This window comes from Mytilus trossulus, chromosome 4, assembly GCF_036588685.1.
Source record: "Mytilus trossulus isolate FHL-02 chromosome 4, PNRI_Mtr1.1.1.hap1, whole genome shotgun sequence".
In the NCBI taxonomy this organism is placed as follows: domain Eukaryota; kingdom Metazoa; phylum Mollusca; class Bivalvia; order Mytilida; family Mytilidae; genus Mytilus; species Mytilus trossulus.
In genome coordinates this window covers 37,370,960-37,387,110 of record NC_086376.1, presented here as the reverse complement: position 1 = coordinate 37,387,110, position 16,151 = coordinate 37,370,960, and the positions used below count along the sequence as shown (strand labels likewise).

Sequence of the window (16,151 nt, the reverse complement as noted above, 5' to 3'; positions counted from 1 at the left end):
TCTAATCTATGACAGTCTATGTATTCTAATCCTTCTATACGGACTGGAGAAATCCGTAAATCGATCGAGAATAACTAAAACCAAGGATGTGAATACAAATCATTACTAAAACTGATTGTAAGATTTAACTGTTGCTTTTGATTGTTGCTTTTGTAAATCCAAGCTAATATTTTTGACTGACATATTGATGATTTCAATACAAAATCTAATATTTAACGGAATAAAAAGACTGATTACGGTACATATATACATATTTTTAAAGCTAAAATTCATAGTCAGGAAAACGTTTTAAGAAAATTCAGGAACGACAATCCCGTACAGACCAGTTTTCAGCCCCTACAAAAGTATTTTACATATATCTTATAATCTAAAGTAAAGTAAAGTAAAGTAATCTTTATTTAAAGTCGGGTTGCATATATATACATAATAACAATGAACATGAGCTCTTAAGAGCTCTTTAACCGACTGATATTAATAAACAAAACATACATGTAATAACATCAGACACACATACAACACAAATATGCAAATAGACAGCACATATATATATATTAATACATAGATAGCACATATATATATTAATACATAGATAGCACATGCAGAATAAAAGCTAAGCATTGCAAGATAGATTAAAACAAATGTCTAATATCAGCACATATACAGTAGCACATAGTATTTATATAACAGTAGCACATGCAAACTTTTAAACACTTTAAGCACAAACAAAAGACTGCATGCAGCTATAGCAAAGGTAATGCATAAGCAAAAGAAATAAATGGCTAAATAAAAAATAAAAATAACTGCAAAAAAATAAAACATTAAAAAAACCAAATAAACAGCAGGCTTCGAGATCAAGTTATGGGGCAGCAAGTAAGTACATTATTTACAAGAACTGCATGTACATTTTTCTGAAAAACACCAGGTGGAGATAAAATTTTTGAACTGGCCAAAAGTTGATAAGCTCCTTGCCTCATTTGGCAAGGAGTTCCAGAGTTTTGCTGCCTCATAACTAAAGTTTTTATTACCATACCTTGTTGTTTTTGGCCGTGGTATATCTGCTATGCCTTTGTACCTGAAGTTATATGAATTTTCTTTAATATTTACTAAATTATGTAGGAATTCTGGACTTGATTTATTTATTATTTTATATGTCTCTAATGCCATGGTTCTCAATCTTCTGATTTTTAGTGCTGGTAGCTTAGATTGTTCAAGAAGTGTATTGTAAGAATTTGTGTAGTCGTCATAAATAAATCTGAGTGCTCTTTCTTGTATTTTTTCTATTTTCTTTGTGTTTTGTTCACTGCAGAAGTGCCATGTAAGAGGACAGTAGCTGAGGTTTGACATGATAAATGAGTGGTATATTGTAAGTTTTGAAAGTCTGGTGAGATGAGTGCCAATTCTTTTTAGAACGTTTAGTTGTCGTGCAGCTTTTTTGCAAATATTTGAGATGTGAGTGTTAAAATCCAGTTTAAAGTCTATTGTTACACCGAGAAGTTTCACTTCGTCGTCACATTTTATGTTGAATCCATTTAGGTTGAAAGTAATATTTTGAGTGTGTGTTTTTTTACCTATGGAAATTGCCTGGAATTTTTCTGGGTTTGCCTGCATTTTGTTGAAAGAGAACCATGAGATTAGGGAATTACTGTCTTCCTCTAAGGGTTTAATAACTGATTCCAAAGTAGTACCTGTTTTTGAGAGGGTGTTATCATCAGCATAGTTGTATAAATCACAGTGTTTGACAAAAAGAAAAATATCATTTATAAAAACATTAAATAATACAGGGCCTAGTATAGATCCCTGAGGAACACCTTTATATATATCTTGCATTTGACTGATACTCTGGCCTATTTTTACACACTGTTTTCTTGCAGTCAGATAGCTTTTGAGTAATTCCAGAGCAGATGGACTAAGGCCATATTTTCCAATTTCAAAAGAAGTAAATCATGTGGAAGACAGTCAAAGGCTTTACTTAGGTCCATTAATATAGCCGCTAAATATTTATTATTATCCAGTGCCTTTTTCCAATCTTCCAAAATTTTGAGTAATGTTGACCGGCAGCCATAACCAGCTCGAAATGCCGCAAGAAAATGGTCGAAAATATCATCAAAGTATTTAGTGAGTTGATTTTCTATGGCTGTTTCAAAAATTTTAGATATAGCAGGTAAAACACTAACTGGTCTATAATTACCCTTTTCAAGAACACTATTTTTTTTGTGAACAGGTGCCACTTGGGCAATTTTTAATGAGTCTGGAAAAATGGAAGTGGATAATGATAAATTTACAAGCTGTGTGATAGGTTTAATCACTACAGGTTTAGCAGCGTGTAAAATTTTTGGTGATATACCATCTATACCAGTAGCCTTTTTAACATTTATTTTACCAATTCTTTTAGAAACAAATTCCTCATTTATAGGCTGAAAAATAAGTTTATTTGATTTTGACCCGTTTGAGTATTTATTACTTATAGCTTCTATACTTGGGTGTTTGTCATTCACCTGTATGTTGTTGTCACCAATGTTTTTTGCAACATTAACAAAAAAGTCATTAAAAATTTCAGATATTTCTTGTTGGTTCGTGATGATTTTGTTGTTTTCCTGCAGTATGGTTTCTTTTTGGCTGGTGCATCCTTTGTTGGTAAGGAATGGCTTAACTGTTGGCCAGAAATCTTTCGACTTAGGACCACCTGTGCAGCGTTCTATGAAGTATCTATTTATGGATTGTTTTTTAAGTTTAGTGACAAAATTTCTTTGTGTTTTGTATGCATCCCATGTCTTGCTGTTTTGAAATTTGTTGTAAAGCATTTTCTTTTTATAAATTGCAGATTTTAACTGTTTGTTCATGTATGGTATCTGTTTAGATAGTATTTTCTTTCTTTAAAGGGTGCATGTTTATTTGCTGTTTCAATAAACTTCTTGTTGAAGTTTTCATACTCAGTATTTATGTTATTATGAGGGTCAACATCCCAATTTAACTCATTCAAATCAGATAAAAAATCATTTACATCAAAATTTTTAAAACTTCTACATTTTCTGTATTTTGGTTTGATATTAGGTCGTTCACATTTTATTTGAACCCCAATCAGGTTGTGAACATCACTTAAGCCACATCCAAAATTACATCTTTTACCACATTTATTTTCTTGATTAGTTAAAATTACATCAAGAAGAGTTGGTTTCGAATTTCTATTATAACATGTTGCTTTATTAATAATGTTTTTAATACAGAAAATATCACAAGAATCATTTAAAGTTGAGCTTTTATTGTCATCAAGCATATTGAAGTTTAAATCACCCATTATCAAAACATTATCATAATCATTATCATAACATAATCATTATCATAACATTATCAAATCATTATCATAACATAATCTACTTATATTGCTAAATGACAATGCAAAAATATTATATGAGAAAAAAATTGTGTGCTTACTGTTCCGATTTCAAAGATAAAATTGCTTTTAAATTCATAAAAATTACCATTTAGAACCTATCAAGTGCTTAACACATATTGAAAGAAATTCAAATTGAAGACCCTATTATGGCTTACATTTAACTTATTACTTAAACATCACTAGTTTAAGCAAATGCTTCTTACTTGCCACCGACTCTTTATATACTTAGATACTACATGCATTGAAAACTATTGATATACACCATGAAGTTTGTATCTGTGGGAGTAAACATGGTAAACATTAGTCCTAATAATTATGACATCTGGCAAGACTATTTTAATTTTTTTCTGGGAGGGCGTCCCAGAAAAAAATTAAAATAGCCTTGCCAGACGTCATTATTATTTGGACTAGGTAAACATAGTCAATTTTTTTTTATAAAAGGCTGTGTTCAATCAATTATATTTCAGTAGAATTATTCCCTATTATACCTCAAAAATAGTCTATAGGAAAGCGACCACCATTGACAGTAAAGCCTCGTCTGAACCACTACACAAGCCCCTGTGATTACTTCAACATGTTTAATGGGAGGTTTTACTGCCAATCTTGAAGTAATAGTGATAACATCTGTTTTTCACACAATGAACAATTTTTGGACTCAACATATTATTTAGATGTGTGATATAAAGTAATTTTGAGATTTGATCATTATAAAATAAGGAGATGTGGTACAAATGTATGTTTGCCAATGAGACAAATCTTTAAGAGTCCAAAAGATGTGGTTAATTTATGATTGATTAAAACACATAACTACAATGTGTCAAGATTGTTTTACAATGTAATATATGTATGGGTGCTAGTCTCAAGCACACACGCTTAAATGTTACTTTGTCCTCCAATTACTGACTCATTGACTTCATTTATACCTCACATCATGATCTGCTTATAATAATAAGCAAACAAAGATAACAGTCTTGATTACGTTAACAACGCCAAACGATAAAAAAATAACAGAGCCACAGCGGCTGTCAAACTAATTCTTCATTATGTTGTATCTTTGCAGGATGAAATGGATGTTGAATTCTACATGACAAGATAAAAAGATGTTCATAACAGCCGGATATCTGTATTTATACGCTGTCCACTGGTTACGTCGGACACGTAAACATACACTGTATAGAAAGACAATCACTGACATTTTCCAACGAGGTTCAGTATTAGCCCATAAATACGGCACTTTTGACACTCTCACTGACCAACTGCTGAAAGATGTGTCTTACATTCAGAGGGTCAATCACATCCGCGATTCCAGGATTATTTTATCAGAAATAACTCCGAAGGTAAGGTTGACATTGGTAAAATTTTAAAACCATGATGTTGCTTACACTTATGATAAATCTCTTACCTAAAAGCTAAGTGTTATCAAATCCTTGAAACATCTTTGTCTGGTGAACATCTTCAGTAACCAGTTTATGAATCAGTGAGGTGAAATATTCTATCCATTTTTAGATGGTGACGTTCCATTGTCACCATCTTACGGTGTTTATATATCCCAACTTGTACGATTGGCTCGTGTATGTAACAATGTTTTAGATTTTAACGAGAGAAATTTATGTATTACTGAAAAATTATTACACCAGAGTTTTCGATATCACAAACTAGTCAAAACATGTACTAAATTTTATCATCGGTATAAGGACATCATTCGTAAATATAGCTCAACATGCAGACTTCTTATACGTGCAGGTATTTCACATCCAATTTTTTATGGAAATATTCTTTATAAAGCACAAAGGTGTCAGTATTCACCTCAGAAAATAACAAAACCTTTGAATAGACTTATTAAGAAGGGATATAGTTACGATACTGTTGTCAGGTCATTAAAGATTGCATATTTTGACGTTAATATTGATTCACTTATAGGGTCTTTGCGTCCGAACTAAACACATTTATTAAAAAAAACAGTTGTTGGTATGACACGGGTTATGTTATTCTCATATATCTTATGATGGTATGATACTAAACCCCTAACGGGAAGGATTGTGCCTGATGCTCATATGATGAAATCATAATCTTTTAGTCAGTTTAATAGAAGTCTGAAGTTGGCATGTCAGTTAACTGCTAGTAGTCTGTTGTATTTATGTATTATTGTCATTTTGTTTATTTTCTTTGGTTACTTCTTCTTACATCAGACTCGGACTTCTCCTGAACTGAATTTTAATGTGTGTATTGTTATGCGTTTACTTTTCTACATTGGGTAGAGGTATAAATGGGAGGGTTGAGAACTCACAAACATGTTTAACCCCGCCCCATTTTTGGCATGTCCCAAGTCAGGAGCCTCTGGCCTTTGTTAGTCTTGTATTATTTTAATTTTAGTTTCTTGTGTACAATTTGGAAATTAGTATGGTGTTCAATATCACCGAACTGGTATATATTTGTTTAGGGGCCAGCTGAAGGACGCCTCCAGGTGCGGGAATATCTTGCTACATTGAAGACCTGTTGGGGACCTTCTGCTGTTGTTTTTTTATTTGGTCGGGTTGTTGTCTCTTTGACACATTCCCCATTTCCATTCTCAATTTTATAGCTAGTACCAGTGGCTAAAATTATATTATCAGTTTAAAAAAAATGTGTTTTTCTCTATTAAATTTTGATTAATTTCCAGTAAACATGGTAAATGCTTAACATTTTTGGCTAAATTTAGTGCTGTAAATGCTTGAACCTGTGTGAGGTTATCAACATTTGTTTGAATTTCAATGATATTTCACCACTATATTCATGTATATAAACGTAGAAAACTTATTTCAAACGGGATAGCACATCCTCATTTTTACGGAAATGTTGTTAACCGTGCTCCTTTAAATAAACTTATTCTAAAAGGTTACCTATTCAACACTGTAATAAGATCATTGAATATTGTTTTTATTGGTATAAATATTGATTTCGTTATCAGTAGATTAAAAGCTAACTAAATATTACTAGTATGTTATATACATATACATTTTCATGGATCTACAATCTGTCGATACCTGTAAATTGGCATTGCACAAGGTCATGTTTTTCTCTGGCTGTTTATGACGTCTTTACACTAAATCCATTGTATGTTGGATGTGTATGGATTGATTGCTTAGTCTTAGAGGCATGATTTTTTTATTAGTTGTTAATGGCTTTGAACTAGCTGTCAGATAACTGCGAGTACTCTCAAATCTGTTCATTGTGTCTTTTTGTGTCGGGATGTATAAGTACCCGGCCACGTCCACTTTTATTTTTTGTCTATCTGATGAGTTAAGCCTTTTTCAACTGATTTTTATAGTTCGTTCTTATGTTGTACTGTTATACCACTGTCCCAGGTTAGGGGGAGGGTTGGGATCCCGCTAACATGTTTAACCCCGCCACATTATTTATGTATGTGCCTGTCCCAAGTCAGGAGCCTGTAATTCAGTGGTTGTCGTTTGTTTATGTGTTACGTCTTTGTTTTTCGTTCATTTTTTTACATAAATAAGGCCGTTAGTTTTCTCGCTTGAATTGTTTTACAGTGTCTTATCAGGGTTTTTATAGCTGACTATATGCGGTATGGGATTTGCTCATTGTTGAAGGCCGTACGGTGACCTGTAATTGTTAATGTGTGTCATTATTTTCTTTCTTGTCGCATTGGCAACCATACCACATCTTCTTTTTTATATGTAGGTCCAAAATTAAACAAAAGTTAAGAACCTGGTATGATTGGTGCAATTGATCTCTACTTACATATGTAGATTATAGACATTATGCAAAATTACCATTTATGATCCAGAATTACATGACAACTGCACACTTCTTTTTCACAGTATGAGATACATGTACTACACTAGTGTTATGCTACTACACAGTGGAATTTCAATGGCATCTTATTGACCAGGGGTGGAACCTTTTTGAAAAGGTGGGGTTCCCAACCCATGATAAAAGGGTGTGTGTGTGTGTGTGTTCTAATCATATGTCCCCAGGATCCTCCACTGGTGAGTGTATTTAAAAAATATTCTAAGAAGAAACGTATGAAATTTATTCTATACCTACAGGTAAAAATAAACTTGACTGAATGGACTACATACTTTGCCTTAGAACCCAATCAATATGATAAATCATCAGAAGATGTTTGGGTATTGGTGGAATCTATCAGACCTGAAGATGCTCAAGAATATATGAAGGAGGAAGAAGCCAAGAACATGAAAACTAATGTAAGAAAAAACAAGGACTTTAGGACAAATTTAAGAATTTTACCCCTTCTTGAACTATATACATTTCATATTTATATATATATGTTTCTTTATAAATGAAAAGATAATTGAATTTGCCATTTCTGAACTCTTTAATTTTAGTTTGCATCAACTAAATTTTATGGATCTAATACACAATGCTTATTACCGTTATATAAGGGAAAGTATACATGTAATTAGAGAAAACTTTTCTAAATGTAAAGCTTTCAGTCATATGATTTTAGATGTTGGACCTAGGCAGACCAATAGCATGGAAGACCGGACCTCCTTTTGGTATAATAATGAAATGTTCTCAGGAGAATTTTGTAGCCATGTGTGTGGCTTTCTCAGACTTAGCCTTGTCAACAGATGAAGATCTCATTGTACAGAAAGTACTCAGTATGTATTATTTGTATGAAATGGATTAGAAATTACATGTAGATAGATTTAAAGTAAGATTGTTGCACAGTGACCTCATATTTAAATCCCCAAAAAAATCTTTAGATATTTTATTATAAGGAATTTACCAATAACACATATAGTGACTTTAACAGAGCTTACTGAAATAGAGTAAAAAAAAATAAAGAGTAAAGGCTTAATTCTTTAAGTATTGATATTGTATTTTCAAATTAAAAAAGAAATGTCATTTGAAATCATAAATATTTCAGGTATAGACGTAGAAGGCCATGCTAGCAACTTAGTACAGAAAACTGATGAGGAGTGTAGTATGATGAATAATTTTGATGAAGCTACAGAGGTTGGAAGATGTTCAAACGAATCAATGGCATCCTCAAGAAGTGTTGGTAACATGGAAGAGGTTTTAGATGGTGATGACAATGACGAAATCGACTCCATAGCAACAAATGAAGATGATTTGCAAAAGATGATGGGAGAGAGTGGTTATGGCGAAGCGTTAAGTGAAATGATCCCCATGCCAGCTGTTTTTATTCCTCCCGACCAAAGTCATACATCCAAACCCCCAAATGTATTAGTGTATGCTGGAAAGAAAGACTCAGCAAGAAAATTTCAAAATATTAAATCAGTATTTGAACAATGTATAAATACAGACTGCTACATCCTGTATCATTTGAAACATGACCAGGTGGCCTCCATTCCATGGGCAGATAACTGTGCATTACTAGTTGTATCATGTGACAATTTGTATGACAGAGTAGATGCTGCTTTTCTCCAGTTTATTGAGCAGGGTGGTAAAGTTATAAGCTTTGGAAGTTCATTAGATTCTGATTTTGTACCTAGAAGAGAACTTCGTACTCATCCCGATATTTCTGTTGTTGATTATGAAAAATGGAAGAAGGTTACACTATTATGTGGTCGTTACTGTTATCTGCCTCAGGAGTCTGTTAAAGATTTGATGTGCATTCAGTCCCTTTGCCAAGATAAAGATGGACAAGCTATGATTGTTGACATCAAACCAAAGGCTGAAGGTCAAGGAAGAGCTATTCTGTCACAGGTTTGTTCTAGTTACAATATATTTTAATGATTTATTATTATCTTTAATTAACTGCTAAGACTTTTAAGATTTGTTGTGGTAATCATTTAAACACAAATAAAAAGTGAACATCAATACAAAAATACTTTGATAAATAAAATCTTTTTAAGTCACTAAGCAATTTCTCTACTATTACAGTAAAACCTACATTACTGTTTTTTATAGGTTTTACTAGATCAAGATCCCACTGATATAGCTGCGACTGTAGAGATGTTTAACATACTGAAGGAATCTAATTCAGTCAGATTAGAGATGCTGTCGTCTTTACTGAAGAGAATGGGATATAACTGTGATAGAGATCAGACACCTATATATACTCCAGCCTACCTCTTAGCTAAAAATAAGGTAAATTTCAAATCAGCCTTTCTGCTAGTTAACTATGGTAACTCATTCGCTATCCTTCCTCCAAGCTTTAATTCAGGTACTGTAAACCAACTTATTTTTGCAGATACTATATTTTGCTGGTGTGGTTTAATAACAAAAGATCTGAGTTTTGAATACAAGCGACAATCTATTTTCACTTATTTTTCTACTCCTAAAAGTCGCGAAAATAAGTTGGTTCACAGTACATCTTTAATACAGAAACCTACCTCCTAGCTTAACCAAAGGTAAAACTTGCTCTACCTCCTAGCTTAAACTAAGGTAACTTTCACATCAGCCTATCTGGTAATAAACTATGTTAACTTATTTGCTATCCAACCCCCTAGCTAAAATAAGGTACATCAAATATTTGCCTACCTCCTAGCTTAACCAAAGTTAAATCTTTCAACACTCTACCTCTCAATTAAAAAGCAAAAACTATGGCAGATCTCTAAGTGGCCTACTTCTGTTACAAAAATATGGTAAATCTCATACCATCCTCCTGTCAAACCAATTTAGAACTATACAATCCTAACAGCTAGCTGTCATTTCATAAACTCACTAACCATACTATCTTCTAGCTAGAACTGATTAAAGTACTACAATGTAACTTGCCTAATCTGACACCTGAGTATTCCAACATTTTATGGTCCAAAATTATACCTATTCTTTCAGAAAAAAACTGATTATTCTGACGTCCTGCTTAATTCGACATTTTTTTCTGGACCCCAGTGTGTTGGATTAGGCAGGTTACACTGTATCTTTTTGCTTTGATTAAGGTTAACCTAATACCATCATATCTGACCAATATTATAAGAACCAAAATTTAAATAGTATTGCCTTTTGGTTAAAAATAATAAAGAGAAATCATATACCAGCAAATTGCTGCATACTTAATCACTATAGTTGATGTATATTCTAACCAGCCAAAAGTCTTTCATCAATCTACCTCTGATAGCCTCATTTGTATCTCATACTACAACGTAGAATATGTTATCACCTGCCGATACTGTACTATCTAACTAAATTATAAGGTAAAAAATTTGTATCTCATGCTAGCATACTTTCTAACTAGAAATATTGTTAATCTCTGCCTACCTTCTACCTTATTTCTAAAACTGAAGTTATTCTCACATAAGCCTTCATCCTGCAAAATATAAGGCACACCTCACACTAGGCTATACTAATCCTAGATAAATCCCTCAGCAACCTGCCTCTTGGCCTAAAATCCCTGTAAGTTTGGACCATCCTATTTCCTTGATAATATTTAGATTAAAGTCCTCTTTTCTATTTCTTGCTAACACTGAAACAAACCCTTTACCAGCTTTATTCTTAGGTATAACCAAGGTAAACCTCACAAAAGTATATACCTACTTGTACATCTATTGAAAAACATTATTCAACAAATATTTCCTAGTTAATTTTGCGTTATAACACATGCCAGCCTACCTTTTAGTTTAAACAAATGTAATACTACCCTAGTTTTTACAGCAAAATGACTTGAGAGCTAGTGTTTAGGTAAAGGTTATATCTTTGGTTAGCTTGTTTGCTATCTGAACCGTGAAATCATTATTACATTTAAGTAAACTACCCTCCTTTCGCAGTTCTTAAGTCCTACAGGTAGATAGATTGGTTATCTGTCCAATTAGTCTACTCTTAAATGAGGGTAGTATACCTAACCTTATGATGATTTCATGGGTCAGCTAGCAAGCAAGCTCACTAAAACTTTAACCTTTATCTACACACTCAAGTCATTTGGCTGTAATAAAATTAATCAGTTGATCAGACATCATCAGCCTTCAAAATAGTCAAAACTGAAGAGATCTCATACCATCATCCCTTAAACATTATGTAGCTTTCACTATGAACTATTAAGATTTTGAAAAAAAAGAATACCTGGTAATCTCAAACACCTAATATAAAGGATAAAGATTGACAACACTCATAACGTTCAAGGTTAAATGGAAGTAAATCAGATTGTGTCTGAGAGTGTCATCTTGGTATTTGATTCTTTTTAATTCCAGCTTAAGATAAAGTTACCTGTTTTCTTATAGCTTCACTTTTTATGATGTGAACTTATACTCATTATGATCTTCTGATGTTTTTATTTACTCCATACACTAAATTTTGTATTTGATATTTTGTTTAATTTTCATCTTTATTTATTTTACTATTCTTTCTTTCAAATTTGTTAAATTTTCATTCATATCTTTTCATTGAAATATACTCAATCTCATATCAATCTATCTTGAAGCTAAAAATACATGTACATGTAGTGTAAAATTTATACACTAGAATGCTCCATAATAAGAAATAGCAATATTCATACCTTCTTAATGAGAACAAATACCAAAGAACCTAATAGAATAGCCAAAAACTAGCATGAAATTTGTAAATTCATCTACGACTAAAGCTTGGAAAATGAAAAATAAGTTTGGAAAATAAAGAAAAAATCTCTTCCCTTTCTGTAGGATCTTAAGTCTTCCATCATGTCCAGTATTGAGAAGCGTCTGACTGAAGGAAAACTTAAATCTACAAGTTTGACCTTGAAATTCATCTCACCTGGAGAGGTTGTTTTGGCAACAAAGGATTTACTTCCTGTTGTTTCCAGTGACCCAGGGAAAATTCCATTCAACGAGGCTTTGTACTGGAAGAATTTGTCAACAAAAAGATTGGGAAACACTGTGTTTTATACAGATGTTATACATTCTACAATGCCTGTTTTAGAAAGGTATTTTTTTTCTTTAATAGATTTTTGTGTTGTTTGCAAGCTGTTTGGTGCATTACTGTTATTAACTATAGGTTGCATTTCTGTAAATATAGACAATGCAATTTTCCATGGGAACTCCCTTTCTGGCTAAAACTGCCACTTTAACATGAAGTTTCATAAAAGAATTATATCCTAGAATGGAATATGGCATGGTTTCAACATTCATATTTCCTGAATTAATAAGAGTTTAAACATGTATGTACTCAAATTCTGTACTACCCCCTACCTTCACTTTGTGCTTACTTCAGAAGTCAATTTTCACTGCAACAATATGTTTTTATACTGGTTATGTTCCGGACCATATGAGTATTTGGACCATACGCGTATGGTCATGACCATATGGGTATATACTCATATGGTCGGGGTAATTAACACTCTGTTACAGTTTACTTTTAATACTTCTAAACTCTTCATATGGAATGACCGTTAATCAAAAGGACGCTATCATATAGGTAATTTTATTATTATATTATAATAAAAAGATAAGCTAAATAAAAATTAGAAGTTTCACCTAGTTAATTTTACTTAATTGTCAAAACTATAATAAACACATTTTATACTTATGGTCATTACCGATGGTCAATATCGATTTGTTATTACGAGTGAATGGCAATATTTCGACTTAAAAAAATAACTTCCAAAATTTTTTAATGAACTGAACAACATTACACAATTAACATGATGAAAGAGTCATTGGAAAGTAACATAGTTTATTTAATTGGTTTGTGAATATGATGAATCGAGCATGCCGATGAGAGCGGACGTGAAAATGTTTGCAGAGACAATCCTTCAACATCATTGATTATAATGAAATTGTTTTGTCAAATTGATTTCATGGATAAATATTATTATCCTTACATCGTATATTTTATGATTTGGATTATATTTATTTGTTGAGAAAGGTTTCTGCAGATATTTTCAGGTTTGATTGAGACATGTAGTCAGATGGGATCCATTAGTAGTTTCCATGTGGGAAACTATCAGACCAATCTATTTTATGTCTGAGTGTTTTAGCTGTTCCCCTAATGGATCGGTAGTTTCTTTCCGAGATCCTTTATCGTAGGATTTTCGGCTTTCCTCTACCAGGAATACAACTGGGCATTTAGCGGTATCGGTTTGGATTCCAAAGTTTGTCCTCTCCGGTTCCACTTCCTGTTTAAAGATACTATGAATTTTTATTATCCAACAGAACATTGGAAGTAAAATTTAGAAGCCCACAAATTACTGATAACTTCAGCTTTTTAAAAAGTGCCATTCATTAAATAAAATGTGTGGCCATATTTTTTTTTGTTATTCAATGTTCATTTATTAAACTACAAATAATGATGAGTTTCTTTCAAATAGGAGTACCTGTGAAATTGTATGGACATTTGTGTATGTCATTTCAAGCAATCTTGTGGATAAGTACCTCATTGGCAATCATTCAACATCACATTATTTATATAAATATGATTATATATGTCCTTCATATTGTTCATTCTTTGAACTAGGTGATCACTATTTTTAATATATAGATGCTTTAACATCTGATCACTGTGTTTTCACGTGCTATTTCTCAAGTCATTTCTATAACGATTTCATATCTTTTTTCACAGTACAATAATATTATTTTATTCACATAGTGGAGTTATTTAGTTAAGTGGCAACAGTTATCTTTCTTTGGATAGGATTGCAATTGTGTATGCATCAGTTAAATAATGAAAATAGCGGAATGGAACAGTAGTTTATAAATTTCAGCAAATGAACTTTGAATGAGCTTTCATACCAAACTGTCTTTGAAATACATCTAAAAAATTAAAATATAAATCATCATGCATATATCCTGACACTAAAGGTAATTACAAAAATAAAATTGCATGTTTATATTGTATAAATTGAAATAGTAATAGAACATTGGGTAGAATTGCTTTGATGTTGCAATGAATGAAAGGTGTTAGGTAAACTTGAATAGGACTGCAACCAAACAATTTAGAATAGACAACTGTAATGGTAAACAGATACATTTATTCTTGTTATAAATTGTAACTGATTTATTTTATTTAAATGATATAAATGAATCTATCTAATCAAATCAAACAGAAAAATTAAAAGCCAGTAGGTCAAAGAATAGCTGCGGAACCGTAGCTCTTAGGTCCTTACGCTATTTTTTTTACTATTTGCGGACTATCTATGGTCCTCAAATAGTAAAAAAATAGCGTAAGGACTTAAGAGCTACGGTTCCACAGCTAGTCCAGGAATAGTTGCAATAAAATATAAATGGCATTTATTCAGACTAAGTATTTAATGATTATGACTGGTTGTTTACAGCTTACAGTTTTCCTGTCCAGACAACAACGGTCTGATAACCATTTCATCTGTCCAGACAAAAGGCCAAGGTAATAAACGTTTTCTTTGTAGTAGATCTTTTGAGAACAACATCATTCAAAATTTCACAAGGTCATTTAAATGTATGAGACAACAAACTGCACACATTTTAAGCTCACCTGGCCCAAAGTGCCAAGAGTGAGCTTTTCTCATCACTTGGCGTCCGTTGTCCGGGTCGTTAATTTTTACAAAAATCTTCTCCACTGAAACTACTGGGCCAAATTAAACCAAACTTGGCCACAATCATCATTGGGGTATCTAGTTTAAAAATGTGTCCTGTGACTCGGCCAACCAACCAAGATGGCCGCCATGGCTAAAAATAGAACATAGGGGTAAAATGCAGTTTTTTGCTTATAACTCATAAACCAAAGCATTTAGAGCAAATCTGACACGGGGGAAATTTTCAGATAAATCGGACAACCCGTTGTTGGGTTGCTGCCCCTTAATAGGTTATTTTAAGGAAATTTTGCTGTTTTTGGTTTTTATCTTGAATATTAATATAGACCAAGCTTAGGTGAGCCACACAGGCACTTTAGAGCCTCTAGTTAAATGATATTTTCTTATGTATGATATTTGATTCAAACATCGATTAGAAAAAAATTAGCAAGGGGCGATCCAGGATTTGAGGAAAGGTGTGGCATAACTGTCTGTAGTATTAAAACTAAAGAAGGGCCAATGAAGATGAAATTCTTACTGATTTTATGCCATAAAAGTCTGTTTGTCTGTCTTCTGTCTGTTTGTCCAACTGTCAGCCCGGCAAATGGTTTTTTCTCTAAGCTTGAAGATATTAAGTTGTTATTTGGTATATTGTGTTGTTGTCTAACTGCAAAATTTTTGTGAGTTCGTATATGGCTATGATGTCAGCTTTGTAGTCGTCTATATCGTTATCAGAAGACATATTTGGTTTCCAGTCAATGACTTTAGTTAAAATGTATGGATCTCTATGAAATCTTACCAAAAAGGTTCAATACAACAAACAAAAAAAGGTTGGGATTGATTATGGGGGTTATGGTACCAACAATTTAGGAATTAAGGTTCCAAAAGGGGCCAAAACAAGCATTTTTGTAGTTTCTGGACTATAACTAGTGTGTAAGTGTATGTATCTCTCTCAAATTGTACCACAAGGTTCCATATCACAAAGGGAAGGCTGGGATTGAGTTTGGGGGTAATTGCACCAAACATGCAGGAATTAGTGGCCAAAAAAGGCAAAAAGCAAATATTGTTCTAGTTTTCAGTCAATAACTTGTGTCTAAGTGAACAGATGTCTCTAAACTTGTACTACACTGTACAAGATTATATTCTTCAAATTTCTGAAATTTAAAATTTTTTGAAAAGTTTCAAGAAGAAATATCCCATGTCACAGTTTTGCACTATATTTGCGATTTCCCCTTATCCGCCAAAATAAGCAAAAGTAAACACACCCGCGAAAAACCCCTGCTTTACACTTTTACAATCCAAATTCAGACAGAATTAAGCTTGAATATTATGTCCGAACTTGCCCTAGTGGTTCAGGGTTCAACCTCTGCT

At 32.6% G+C, this 16,151-nt stretch overlaps 1 protein-coding gene across 1 annotated transcript in view; it reads left to right on the top strand.

Moving 5' to 3' along the window:
* Positions 1 to 300: 300 nt before the first annotated feature.
* The window catches only part of LOC134715240 (biotin--protein ligase-like), a 45,395-nt gene continuing 29,544 nt past the window's right edge, over positions 301 to 16,151 (top strand). The window contains exons 1-8 of the mRNA XM_063577289.1: positions 301 to 344; positions 4,455 to 4,731; positions 7,444 to 7,602; positions 7,866 to 8,019; positions 8,289 to 9,091; positions 9,296 to 9,475; positions 11,962 to 12,221; positions 14,568 to 14,635. Coding sequence (XP_063433359.1) covers positions 4,495 to 4,731; positions 7,444 to 7,602; positions 7,866 to 8,019; positions 8,289 to 9,091; positions 9,296 to 9,475; positions 11,962 to 12,221; positions 14,568 to 14,635 — 1,861 coding nt within the window. The 5' untranslated portion in view covers positions 301 to 344; positions 4,455 to 4,494. The remainder of the gene's footprint in view (positions 345 to 4,454; positions 4,732 to 7,443; positions 7,603 to 7,865; positions 8,020 to 8,288; positions 9,092 to 9,295; positions 9,476 to 11,961; positions 12,222 to 14,567; positions 14,636 to 16,151) is intronic.